This window comes from Notolabrus celidotus, chromosome 2, assembly GCF_009762535.1.
Source record: "Notolabrus celidotus isolate fNotCel1 chromosome 2, fNotCel1.pri, whole genome shotgun sequence".
NCBI lineage: Eukaryota > Metazoa > Chordata > Actinopteri > Labriformes > Labridae > Notolabrus > Notolabrus celidotus.
In genome coordinates, this window is record NC_048273.1 from 37896588 (window position 1) to 37911297 (window position 14710).

Genomic DNA, 14710 nt, shown 5'->3' on the forward strand with positions numbered 1-14710 from the left:
AGATGACAATATGCCCCCAGAACTACTTTCCCCAGAACTAAAAGGTTCCTGTGCCCTCAGAGTTGTCTGCGTTTCGACCGCAGACTGAAGTCCCGGTTAGATTGTGAAAATCAGGCCAGTGACGTATGGAGGAAAAAAAAAAAGTAAATACACTACACCACCAGACCAGTAGAGGGCAGTAAAACAAAGACGAATGCCATTCATCACAGATGACACCATAGAAGCAGACAGACAGGCAGGTATCATATATTTCATCGCAGATGGATTCACTGAATCAACACGGCTTTAAAATCCTTTTTAACTCAAAAAGCCGTGGCAGAGATCGGCCGGTGTTTTGGTTTGAACAGCAACCCTGTTAACTGGAGACTTTCAGCAGGATGCATCCCTCATAAACGTCTTTAGACGATCATTAAATATCTGATGAGGATATTGAATCTTAATTAAAAAACTAAACTAGTTTGCATTCCCAGGAACTCCCTCTGTGTTTCAACAGCTGTGTAAACTCCACAAACACTGACACGTTCAGCTGAAGGTCTCCAGTTTACAGGGTCACTTTTAAAACCGTAACACCGGGAGAGACGCATTCCCGGTGGGCTGAGAGAAGACTACTGTTACAAGCTGCTAAATCAAGAGAATCACAGCTTCTTCTTTTGAAAAGTACACACACATACAAAAAAGATAGAACAAATAAAAACTAATGAAAGAAAGAGAAATCAAGTGAATCACAGATGTGGACCTAAGTCCTTTAAAAAGTACTAGATTAACTACCCCTGAACCAAATTTAGACCCTGGTTCCTCCTGTTGAAACACACGTAGTTCCGGGGTAAAGTTCCTGCGGTCAAAAAACGTCTTAACTTCATCTTTATATCTCACAGCAGGGGGTCTTCTCTTTAGTAGCTCACTGTGACACGAAGCTCACTGACCAGCTCTAGTTTGAGTGAAGCTGCCAATTCATTCTAACTTCCCCGTGTTTTTCAGTTGCTTTGTAAAGAATCAAAGCGACTGATATTAAACCACAGCTAGGTAACACGTGTGAGTGTGACTGTTAGCTCCAACACTGGTGTTTACAAAAGGAGCTGCCCTGTGGTGTGGGTCATGGCTCCCAAAGGAAGAAAGTGTTCTTCATCTTTTAGGCTATCAAGGTTTTTCAAACTTCATTTTTAAAGGAAGTCAACATGTTTTGTGCTCCACATAACTGTACTTACCTTTCAACCTTTTAGAGGACAGAGGTGTGATTTTAAATAAGTGAAATAAGTGGAGGCTTACAGACTCCAAAACATTTACCACTGCTCTTCCTTGGCCTGAATTCAACATCATCATCTTCACCATCAGATTTACTTTAGTGAGTGTTTAGAGCGCAGATTTGTCTCCTATGGGTTTTTTTTACAGTTTGTCAAAAGGTATCAATCACATTTTAGTGCCAGCTTACCTGAAGAACTCCATGAAGGAGAAGCCGTAGCCGTGTTGTTCAGCTATCCCTGCACACACCACATTGGCTGACGCTCCTATCAATGTACCGTTTCCTGAAAAGACACAATAACAGCATTCCAGATTTTGAGCTTTTTCCCGTCTTCAATTAATGTCACATAGATAGAAACAACATGAGCACAACTACAGTCATGGCCAAAAGTTTTGAGAATGACACAACTATTAATTTTCACAAAGTCTGCTGCTTCAGTTTTTATAATGGCAATTTGCATATACTCCAGAATGTTATGAGGAGTGATCAGCTCAACTGCAATTAATTGCAAAGTCCCTCTTTGCCTTGAAAATGAACTTTATCACCAAAAACACATTTCCACTGCATTTCAGCCCTGCCACAAAAGGACCAGCTAACATCATTTCAATGACCCACAGGTGTCACACACATTAACACAGGTGTGGGTGTTGATGAGGACAAGGCTGGCGATCAATCTGTCATGATTGAGTGACTGGACACTTTAAAAGGAAGATGGTGCATGACACCATTGTTCCTCATCTGTTAGCCATGGTTACCTGCAAGGAAACACGTGCAGCCATCATTGCATTGCACAAAAAGGGCCTAACAGGGAAGTTTATAGCAGCGAGTAAGATTGCACCTCAGTCAACCGTCTATCCAATTATCAAGAACTTCAAGGAGAGAGGTTCAATTGTTGCCAAACAGGCCCCAGGGCGCCCAAGAAAGTCCAGCAAGTGCCAGGACTGTCTCCTGAAGGTGTTACAGCTGCGGGATCGGGCCACCACCAGTGCAGAGCTTGCTCAGGAATGGCAGCAGGCAGGTGTGAGTGCATCTGCACGCACAGTGAGGCGAAGACTTTTGGAGGAAGGCCTGGTGTCAAGGAGGGCAGCAAAGAAGCCACTTCTCTCCAGTAAAAACATCAGGGACAGACTGATATTCTGCAGAAGGTACAGGGACTGGACTGCTGAGGACTGGGGTAAAGTCATTTTCTCTGATGAATCCCCTTTCCCATTGTTTGGGGCATCTGGAGGAAGGCTTGTTCAGAGAAGACGAGGTGAGCGCTACCATCAGTCCTGTCTCTTGCCAACAGTGAAGCATCCTGAGACCATTCATGTGTGGGGTTGCTTTTCGGTCAAGGGAGTGGGCTCTCTCACAATCTTGCCTAAAAACACAGCCATGAATAAAGAATGGTACCAGAACGTCCTCCGAGAGCAACTTCTCCCAACCATCCAAGGGCAGTTTGGTGATGAAGAATGCCTTTTCCAGCATGATGGAGCACCTAGCCATAAAGCAAAAGTCATAACAAAATGGCTCGGGGAACAAAACATTAAGATTTTGGGCCCTTGGCCAGGAAACTCCCCAGATCTTAATCCCATTGAGAACTTGTGGTCAATCCTCAAGAGGCAGGTGGACAATCAAAAACCCACAAATTCTGACAAACTCCAAGCATTGATTATGCAAGAATGGACTGCCATCAGTCAGGATTTGGTCCAGAAGTTGATTGACAGCATGCCAGGGAGAATTGCAGAGGTCTTGAAAAAGAAGGGTCAACACTGCAAATATTGACTTATTGCATGAATTCTGTGTAATTCTCAATAAAAGCTTTTGATACTTATGAAATGCTTCTAATTGTATTTCATTATACCATAGAAACATCTGACAAAAACACCTAAAAACCCTGAAGCAGCAGACTTTGTGAAAATGTAATATTTGTGTCATTCTCAAAACTTTTGGCCATGACTGTACATGAGATCAATAAACGGTTATAATGATTATCATATTTGTAATCTTCATCCCTCAGTATTCCTGCATTGTTTTCAGCCTTCATTTGGTTTGAGTTTGACTTTTTGTAATGAGTGTAGGTAACATTTGACAGTCAGGGTTCGTATCCGCCCCGCGTTCAATACTGCTCACATCTCAAAGAGGTGTCAGTGTGGGTGATGGAGCCGGGCCGATCGATGTGGGCCTGTCACAGTGCAGTTGATTAAACTGAAACACTATGACAGCTCTCTTACTCTCCCTCTCTTTGTGTCCCTTTCACCCAAACACTGCCTCCCTGTGCTGCTGAAGGGCTGGCTGACGGGTGTGGTAGAAGGGAGCCTTAGGCATCTCGGGATGCTGTGACAAAAAGCACAGCCCGACCTCCAAGGAGCGACGCAGCTGTACAAAGTGTGGCTGTCACCAAGAGCATACAATGTCTCCTCCTGCCATCAATACAGATCCACACCTTTCACACCGGGATCATATATAACGTCCCGAGTGACTGTAAGGAACACTGAGAGGTGTTTGTGCCCTCAGGCAAACAGTCTCATCCTCTATCTTTACACTTAAGTTCCTTCTTGATGTCACGAAGAGAACAGAAGCAAAGGCTTACCACCGAGACAGGCTCCCATGGCCAGGGCGAAGATGAGAGGTTTGACCGGCAGGTTCACGTCTGCGTCCTGACTCAGGTTGATGAGGACTGGAATCTGTGAATACAGAGAGAGCTCTTAAAATTAAACACTGCTTTTAATATTTTCTGTCATCATTTCACATGCAATACTTTTTCTAAAGATTTAAATGAGACAATGAGGATGAAACATCTTTCCACAGAGAACAAAGTGTGTTGTTTGAATGCTGCTGTTGACTGTTTGTATTGTTTATGTAGCTTGTCAGGCTGTAAACTAATTGTTGCCCATGACATAAATAAAGACGCCTAAATCTGAATCAGGAACAGGAAGTTCTCTTAAACTTTCCAATGGAAGCAACATCCAAATAAAACATGTAAAGGAGCTCCATGGATGATGTATGCAACATAAAGTATCTGATAATCCAGAAAGGACCTCACCCTGACGTCCGACAGCATTGACTCAACTGCTTTCAAACTTTCTTAAAACTGATGGGTTCTTTTTGGAGGAATCGACTTAAACTGCTGCGTCTGCTCTGAATACGAGTCTCCAGATGAAACATGTACGCCGTCGTGTGCAGCGAGGTGGAGGCGATGGCCATTGATTCCTGCTGGTGTAGCCAGACGTTGCATGACTGAACTATTGATGTGAATATCACTTTTAGGGGTCTATACTAACTGAGCATGCATGTACTGTACATCGCCTTTTACCACCCAATACATCTTCAGCTGGTAGAGAAAGTGAACCAGAGTATTTACTGGAACTATTCAAAATTTAAAAAAATACTGAACCTTTATGAATGTGGATACAATATGAGGGCTTTAAGTACACTATCATATAGAAGTTACAGTCATTGATTCATTTATCTCACTACACCGGATGACAAAGCTATCAGTAATGTTTCTAATCAGATGGTTTAAAGAGCTTTAACTTCTGGAAAAATGATGATAAACTGCTGAAGTAGAGCGTGAGATAAGATTTGTCGGATCAAACTAAACTGCATTGTTTTCTTTTTTCTTTTTATTTTAAAGGTATATTTTGGGGCTTTTTTGCCTTTATTGACAGGACAGCTGAAGAGAGACAGGAAATGTGGGGAGAAGAGAGTGGGGGAAGACATGCAGCGAATGGTGGACCAGCCGGGAGTCGAACTGGCGACCCCTGCAACGAGGGCTATAGCCTCTATACTTGGGGCGCTTAGACTGCTAGACCACCAGCGCCCCAACTACATTGTTTTCTTAAAGTTTTATGGAGATGTAAGTGAAGTTGTCCGCCACCAAGTTTGACATATTTTCTTCAAATGTAATACTTTTTACGATCATTTTTACCATTAAAATTGTCTCGAATACAGTCAGAAGAAATGTATAGATAGTTTGTTTTAGCTTGCTGTCAATAATACAGCACAGTCTTTCAGAGGGGCTGAAAGAGGCTAAACCTGACAGTCTGAGCACATGATTAGTTGTGCTTTCAGGCAAGTACAAGTGAACGCAAGACAGAACAGGAACAACAAACACACAGTCCAGATTGTAGAATATTTTATAAAAATACAAAAAAAGCATGGTGATTGGTTGTTGCTGTTATGTTGTGTAAAATGAAACAGTCTCTCTCTGCAAATACAATTAAACCTAACAATGAATATACCAATAAAAAGCATCTTGATGTTTGAAAGCAAACCTCCAACATTAATGTTAACTTGATGACACAGTTTTACTAATTTGTTACCCTTTGTTGATTCTAAAATTACTATTTATCAGACAAAGAGACATTGTGCAGTTGCTTTGAAATTATGAGCAATCTTTTGAAATCAATTTTTTGTGTCTATTCTACTTTTTGGTACGTGTCTACAATTTGTTGAGAGGTTATGTTTCAAAGAATGTCGCCGTTAACTGACGACTTTCAGCTGAATTTGTTGTTTTTATTAAATCTTTTCAGAAACACAAATGTCTGATGTCTTTTTGACATGTAGAGGTGTGATTAGAAAAAATCAAACAGATGATCACAGGAAGATCAATTTGCTTTCTTCTAGTTTTAACATTTCTGTAACAACAATCACTAATAACCAAAACTTAAAGCTCCTGTGAGGAATTTTTTAGCTGGTTAGGAAATTATTTTTAAAGTTATATTTTTGGGGCATTTTTGCCTTTATTGGATCGGACAACTGAAGAGAGACAGGAAATGTGGGGAGTAGAGAGAGGGGGAGGACATGCAGCAAATGGTCGAGGTTGGAATCGAACCTGCAACCTCTGTGACGAGGACTATAGCCTCTGTATATGGGGCACGCTTGGACCACTAAGCCAACGGCACCCCGAAACCAACTGATTTTAATATTTATGCCTTTTCATGATCTACAGAAGCTAATTACACCTCATAAATAAAACAAGCTATTCTGCATTATGCGTCACCACTCAGGTAGAGGACCAAATCAGAGAAGAGGTATCACAGGTAGCTCTGAAACAAAAAGTTCTTTAAAGAAGTTTAATGTTGCTCTTTGAAAACTTTTCTCTGACTCCAAAGAACAAGATTATATTTTAACCTTGTAATTAAAATCAAATCAAAGAGGTGTTTTTAAGGACAATACTTTTTTTCTTCCTGTTTTTAAAGCATAAAAAACTGAAGTCAGACACACCCACCGTATCTTGATAAACCACAACACTAGGCGTTTTTCGACCGGAGGGACTTTACCCCTACTACATGCATTTCGACCGGTGGAACCAGGGTCTAAATTTAGTTCTACCCTGCTAGGGGGGTAGTACTTTTCAAAGGTCCTGGGACTTTCAGGGGGCAGGGCCTGCAATGCTGAACATGTCTGATTGGTAGATTAACAGCAGTGTTTTTATTCCTCCCTCCGTCCACAATAACATCACACACATCTGTGATTCACTTGATTTCTCTTTCTTTCATTAGTTTTGATTTGTTCTATCTTTTTTGTATGTGTGTGTACTTTTCAAAAGAAGAAGCTGTGATTCTCTTGATTTAGCAGCTTGTAACAGTAGTCTTCTCTCAGCCCACCGTGAATGCGTCTCTCCCGGTGTTACAGTTTTAAAAGTGACCCTGTAAACTGGAGACCTTCAGCTGAACGTGTCAGTGTTTGTGGAGTTTACACAGCTGTTGAAACACAGAGGGAGTTTTAAGATTCAATATCCTCATCAGATATTTAATGATCGTCTAAAGACGTTTATGAGGGATGCATCCAGCTGAAAGTCTCCAATTAACAGGGTCGCTGTTTAAACCAAAACACCGGTGGATCTCTGCCACAGCTTTTTGAGTTCAAAAGGATTTTAAAGCCGTGTTGAAACGTCTTTGCTACTCGCGCTTATCTCCTCTCACGTGTTGATTCAGTGAACCCATCTGTGATGAAATATAGCACCATCTAAAACAGACCAGCTGAGTCTCTTCATGCTAACAGGCTAACTGTTGTGATACCTGCCGGCCCTTCTTCTTCTATGGTGTCATCTGTGATGAATGGCATTCCTCTTTGTTTTACTGCCCTCTACTGGTCTGGTGGTGTAGTGCCTTTACTTTTTTTTCTCCTCCATACGTCACTGGCCTGATTTACACAATCTAACCGGGACTTCAGCCCACGGTCGAAACACAGACAACAATGGGGGCAAAGGAACCTTTTAGTTCTGGAGAAAGTAGTTCTGGGGGCTAAAAGACCCCGGAACTCTTGGTCAAAATGCACCTACTGACATTCTCTGCTGGCCTCACCTTATGTTACCGCCCTGCTCTCCTCTACTATAATGAACGTAGTTTGCTGTCTGCCTGAATCTGTTTGAATGCATCGTGAGTCTGCCTCTGTCTAAAATAAACTCACTTTTCCACTTTCAATATCTGCAGAGATTTAATACACAAGATCAAAGTGTTGATAAGTGAGCCTTATAGACACTGGCAGACATTTTACCTTTAAATAAAGTATGGCTAACTGTCTCTCCTTCTAATAAAAGCTAACTGTTGCTAAAAAGAAAGTCACAAAACATCAAACTATTTCTCTAAATGAAGTCGTTCTAAAACTCATTTCCCAGGTCTGAATGCAGAAAACAAATCTCCTCTGCTCTATTCTGACAAACAGGATTTGCTTTCTTATCAGCTGTGCACTGAACTGAGAACTGATGCTTGTGGAAGTCTTTTACAGGTAGAACAACACTTGCATGTGCCTAAAACACAGAAAATAACAGAGAACACAGCTTTTTTTTACACCTCTATATTTAAAATATCTGGTGGTGTGATTCCAGAAAGCGACGTCTCTTTCTGTCAGAGGGATGAAGTCTTTTCTTTTCTCTCAGTGGTTTTTAATTGAGCGCACCGCTGCTGCTCTGAAACACTGATCTCTTAATACAATCTATTAATTTTCAGCTAAACAGACAGCTGACAGCAGCAGTGGTGAGGTGGCTGATATTTTTCACAGAAAGAAGCTGAATAATTCATGAGTGTCTGCAAGAGTCTCTCTGTTTCCTCTGATATCTCAGGATAGAAGTGACTTTATAGATGTGAGATTTAGTGACATTTTTAGGCACCGGAGGACTCACAAACTAACTTCATGTGAAGAAAGAGAGCACAATGTTTGAGGTCTGGGAGAATGAAAATGTTTTCTCTGCTCTTTGTATGTGAATCCTATAACACATGGACTGCTGAGCTAACTTGTTTGATACAATCTAGGATGAAATAGATGGTCAATCATCCCATAAACCAAATGCATGTCAAAGCAGCAATGTTGAAGTTCTGTATCAAAACCATAGACTGTATAAATAATGGACGTAGTATCCATGACGTCAACCATCTGTTTCTGAGCGCTGTTTTGAAGCCAATCGTCAGCAGGAGCCATATTGGAAATGCGGAACTCAACCTAACTTCTGTCGAGCTAGTGTGAGGTAAAGAGGCGAGTATTATCTTCGAAAATACAGAGTTATGAAAAAGTTCACCTCCTGTACAGTGTGTGCCGATGGAGAAATTAGCTCTTCAGACCAAAGCCATTTTTTGAACCAGGCTGTAAACATGTTTATTTCTGCTGTAAAGATGGTCTTCTTTGAATGGGTGTGTATGTGGTTTCCGTTGTTTTTGCAGTCAGCCTCAAGTGGACTCTCAATGAACTGCAGTTTATAACACTTCAGCATGGGCTTCATATTTTCAGACCGGAGGTTGCCGCTTGATCAAAACTGAATAAAATCAAACATGTCTTAAATCAAGTGTTATTATAAACACATTTACTAAGAGGTAATCTGAGTGTGATGTATTGAAGAAGAAACAACAAAACATTCAGCATTTGTTTAGAAGAAAATGTGAATTGTGACAGATTTGCACTTTTTAGAAACAGAGGATAAACCTAATATAAAAGACATACAGATGTACCCTTTATCTTTATTGGTTAAAAAAAAGGATCTCACTTTTCCTTTGGCTCTATAAAACACACTGTAATGTATTTGAATTGTCTGTTTCTGCACTTACATGGGGAAGAATGGCTTCTTTTTTTCCCTGCTTGTTATTATTCATTTTAGTTTCTTGAAATGTTTGTGTGTTGACTTTGTTACTCTCACACAGAACGAAGTTACTCAAACACGGCCAATGAATTTAGGAGCTGTAAAACAAACAGATTTAACATAACTGCTCTCTGATATTGTGTCAACTCAATGATAGGTATCAGAATTAAAAACTAATTATATGTAGCAGCAGAGTGTCTGCAGTTCAAACATGTTATACACACATTAGTGTAGTCTTAATGCAAACAGAAGTTTTTAGAGTTTTGTTCAAAGAAACATTAAATATTAACAAATAGAGTTAAAATCATGGAGTATGTTCAAGTAGTGGACCTTAAAGCAGCATTTTGTAACAGCTAGCAGAGAGCAGCTCCAACGGTTGTGGAATAGAATGATTGCACAGAAATGCATGAGAAAAATTTACCAAATCTCATTAGATTTACTACCTCAATAAAGATTATCCTCATAAGTTTATAGTCCCAAAGTATAGTTTCAAGACTTCACTTTCACTACATGACGTTCAATTTAGAAACTCTGATGGACAAGGTGAGATCCCAGCAACCTGGATGACAGCTGTTCATTTTCAGTCAGAGCATTTTGTTGACAGCCTTTGACCAATTCATATCAAGGTACTGTTAACATGGATGCAACCAAGCTACTGCTAGTGTTAGCTGAAAACGAAGTGTTGCTAACCATTAGCCGGCTCCCTCGTATTATCCAAGTCAGGTTACTTGTAGCTCTCGGTTATAGGTGGTAACCACAAAATGCCAACCTAAAGGCTTCAAACAGTCGCTCTCTAACAAATGGGTCACAGTCTGTGTTTATTAGTCAAATTGTTTCATATTTTACTTCCTCATGTATGCTTGTGACTTATTTGATGTCTGTGTGATAATACAAGAACATACTGGAGTGTAAAACGTGAGCATCAGGCTGGAAACTCTTACCATGGTAGCAGTAAAGGGAATGTTGTCGATGAGAGACGAGGCTAAAGCCGAGACCCACATCACCAAGATAATGGCAATTGCCAAGCGCTGGTCTTCTGGTACCGCCTGAGAGAGGAGATAATAAGAGTGACAGATAACTCCAGCTTTCATTGCCACTCAGAGGCACCGGCCCACCCCTCCCCCTCCTCAGTCTATCAGTGATTTACATCAAACACACCAATTATGTCGCTTCTTTGACACTGAACCTCTCGTCAAGGAGCTGGGGCAGTTTGACTGTGTGACATGACCACAGGTGGTGGTGTTATCTTGTCTCTCTCTGCTGTACACAAAGCGAGGTGAATTCTCCACATGTGACAAGCATGATGTTCTCTGAACCCACTTGATAGCCCTCTCCTCTGTACTCGTGACCTGGTTAAAGAAGGCAATATCTTCTCCTTTCACCTGTCGTTACTTTCTCAGGAGAGGAGGGACGTGCAATTGTACCCCCCATGTTGACCATTGTGTGCGAGGCTGAGCAGGTCAGAACCCATGAATACACACAGCCTGTCATGTGTGATTATTAGACTTACAGAGGCCTGCAGTCTAAACACAAGCTGACGTATCTATTACTGCTGCAATTCTCTTCAGAGACACACCTCGGCTGCATGAAGCCCACGGGCGAGAATATGGCTGAAAATTACCCAGAGCCCTTCTTCAACTGCTGACAGGTATCAGATGTAAACAAAGTAATTGGATTCAGAGCGCAGCAGAACAAAAGGATCAATATGCATGAAATGCAATATCACATCACCTGTGCCCAATTATCAATTAAGCCAGTTGCATTGAGCGCTGAGAGATGATTGTTGAGGTCGAGAATCAAAACAGAAAACTCACTTTTATAAGCAGAGCTGTCTGTTCTCCGATATAGTCGATGAGCTGCAGCTGGGCTAAAGCCTGAAAACGAAGAGGAGGAGATTAATATGGAAAACTATCTGGGAACTAGTTACAGGTGAGACTGAGCAAAGACAGAAAAGCAATTCGGTTTGGATGAAGTGGCCTCTAAGCAGACAGAGACAAATTTATTCTTGTTATCATTATTGACCCTGAGAACAAAAACAATATTAACATTCTCGTGGTGGGCTGCTCCTTATGGGGTCTACTTTTTGACGAGATCGAGTTAGGTTTACTCTAAAGGCTAACCACATTACACTATATCCAACAACTTTAATATGCAATAGATCAAAATGCAGTGAAAACAAAAACGGAGTCAAAACTAAATCAGTGATTGGACTTATTGCTGTCTGCTTTAGGATCCTTCTGGTCAGTTTCATTCTCTACCTGATCAAGATATCTCACTTCTTGTCTTACAATGTTTCACATTAAATTAGGATGTACATCAGTCATGATAACATAATGAATAAAGCATAAAAATATATAATAAAATACGTTAAAAAATGATAAAGCAAAATTCATTTCAAAGCAAATTTTATAATATTTTAATTAATTCTAAATAGCAGAAATAAGACAAAATAGTAAATATTATGATAATATGATAGCTTTAAGACTTAATTTACAGAAACAGCTGACTGAAACATCATCGTTAATCAGCTCTGCTTTGGATCGCCTTATATGGCTCTAACTGTGAGACCAAAGCAGAGCTCAGTAACTACCTTTTTTCTTTTTAAGGTCAAATGTCCAATCAATATGGATCAATATGTTGCAAGGATGATTATTTCTGCCTGTCTGCTTTTGGTCCTTTCTCCCATGTCACTAACAAACGTGAGACAGAGGAAAGCAACATACCGTCATTGTTTCTTTTCTAGTTCTACCCTTCACTCAGGATTTGAAGGTAAAGAAGTTCCCCTGATAAACACTACACACTAAAGCTCTGTCACTGCAGAGTTTACTGTCAGAGGATCCGAGCACTGATCCTGTTTTCATTCACAGTCTTGTCTTCATGTTGGTCTGAGGGGTGTCCAGCTAATCATGAATTCATCCTGTCCTGGCTCACTCTTTATTTGTAATAATTGCCTCCTGTTACGAGTGGACACTCCACACAAGAGCTGTTGTTTGGCATCAGTTGTTTGACTGCACTATTTATTGGGGGATTCCAAAGTCTCTGTAGGATCACCATGAAAGATATGGACTGAAATACCTCCATCAAAACGAAGAGACCGGCAAAGAACAGTAACGTCGGCCACTCCACCCGGTGCAAGATGATCTCAAAGTCCTGGATGTCGGCCAGAACCAGAAGCCACAGTGCACCCAGGATGGCAATCCAACCTGAAAGAGAGAGAGAGGAAACACCATCTGATATCTCCCTTTGCCGACAGAACACACTCACACATACATAAAAAATGTTTAATGGTCTTATCCAGCGGAAAGTGAGCTCACAGGATTATAACAAAAAGAGATACATCACACAGGACACAAGGGGATACTTAGCAGACTTTTTAAGCTCTTACAAAATGCTCCATCTGCTCCTCTCACTTACATTTGTCTTTAATCACAACCCTCAAAAAGAACAGCAACCTCTATGAAACGGTACAGATGCTGCTCCTGCTGCAATCTGCTGAGCAGCGAGCACATGACCCGACTATCATCAAATAAACAGCTCAGGTCATTAAGTGCTACTTGTTGGAAACAGTGAATAAAGTTATGGTCTGTCTTGATGTGAAAGTATGAACCAGAAACACAATCTTGTCTGGGGGACAAAAGTTGGCACAGACCTGGTCGTGTTTACATACAGAGAGAGGTTTTAAAAGAGGGAAGAATGAGCGTCCACAAGGAGAGGATTTGATTAAACAGGTGAGCAGCAGTAATTACCTCGGCCATCTGATGGAAATTATGCAGAGAGAAGAACAACAGAAGGACAACAGGGGTGAGGGACAGGTGATTAGAGACAGAGAGATTGATTGGAAGATCAAGACTGAAGGAGAGGTTTTGAACCAGTTCAGGAACTGCCAAAGTATTTGTTGTTGTTTGGACCTGAGCTCAGCTGGAAAATAAATAATTTCTCACTCTAATGTCGAGTTACAAAATTACCTTCACTCTCCTAAGATGACTATTTTAAGGATAAATGTGGCCAAAAATCTTCAAAAAAAAAGATAAATACAAGGAAGAGGATCTTTTTACGACATGAAAGTAATTCATTCAAGACAATGAATTCGTGCTGTAACATCCTCTGAATCTCTAAAGAGAACAAAACAACACACAAGGCACCTTCTCGTGTTCATTGATATTTTCTAAGCACTATGCATCTTGTACATGCAACAGCTAACATCCAAAGAGCTCTCCAGTTAAAAGGAGCTTTAAAGGAAGGTCTGGGCAGTTCTTTGAAAGACTCATTCATCAACTGCAAGGCAGCACTGCTGAGGGAAGAAATATGAGGGGGAGAATGTCTCATCACAGTTTTCTATAAGAACAAAGTAAATGTTCTGTGTATCAAGGCCGAAGCCAAAACATGACAAGATTTGTGCTGTGACTCATGCATCTTTTACTCATGTAAGCTTCTGGTCAGATAAGAAACTGTGCTGTTTCAAGTGTCCATTCACCCTGCCAAGAATTCAAATGTTAGAATTTAAGAAAAGTAAGAATGTTTAAAAATGCATGAGCTTCTATTGTAACACAAATCACCAACATTTCTACCACTCCTCAGCTTCTAAATGTTGAAATAATTCTTTCCTTCATTTCCTGTTTTACAATCCTTCATTGGACAGCTTATTTTTTGTCTGACAACTCTCCGGATTTCTGCACAGGGATCAATAAAGTTTCATTCAAACCTCAGCTTCACTCACACGAGCAAAGACACATTAAAGGGATCAAATGACCGGGCAATAATCACACTCAAATGAAATCTTACTGTGCAGAGTTAATGCAGTTTTAATGAGTCTTCATTCATAAAACAAGAGTGAATGAATAGACCCTGCTGGCTGCAGTAGTCAGCCCTGCCTGTGAACTGCATGCAATAATGAGAGCTGTGTTTGGACAGGCGCCTGTCTCTCCACTGGGACAGAAAACATGCTGCTGCGGGGTCATTCCCATTTAATAAATGTCACACAGAGGTAACCTGAGCAGTGGCTGTAATTAACCGAGCATGTTTGGTGGCTGAGTGGGCTCGGCGGCAGGGAAAGAGATGACAGGATGTGTATGAAAATGGCCGTCTTCATTTAGGGATAGTGTTAGCATTAATGAGATGTTGTTAAGGTCGTCCACGGAGCACACATAAGAGACATCTCAGTGGGAAGATTCAGACAAGATCTAACCCTAAACCTGATTGTAGAGTCAAGATAAACCAACAACATAATATATACACTACCAGTCAAAAGTGTGGACACACCTTCTCATTCAATGGTTTTTATTTATTGTAATTATTTTCAACATTGTAGATTAACACTGAAGACATCAAAACTATGAAATAATCTGGTTTTGCCATAATCTGGATTACAACAGTTGCCAAATAGGGCTATCCATTGTGTACTAACCCTACCTCTG

The 14710-nt window shown here is 40.7% G+C and overlaps 1 protein-coding gene across 1 annotated transcript in view; it reads right to left on the bottom strand.

Annotated features, from left to right (window-relative positions):
• The window catches only part of oca2 (oculocutaneous albinism II), a 106260-nt gene that overhangs the window by 16876 nt on the left and 74674 nt on the right, over window positions 1–14710 (bottom strand). Inside the window, exons 21-25 of the mRNA XM_034676866.1 lie at window positions 12372–12499; window positions 11111–11170; window positions 10238–10342; window positions 3813–3906; window positions 1430–1523 (exon numbers count right to left, since the gene is read on the bottom strand). Coding sequence (XP_034532757.1) covers window positions 1430–1523; window positions 3813–3906; window positions 10238–10342; window positions 11111–11170; window positions 12372–12499 — 481 coding nt within the window. The remainder of the gene's footprint in view (window positions 1–1429; window positions 1524–3812; window positions 3907–10237; window positions 10343–11110; window positions 11171–12371; window positions 12500–14710) is intronic.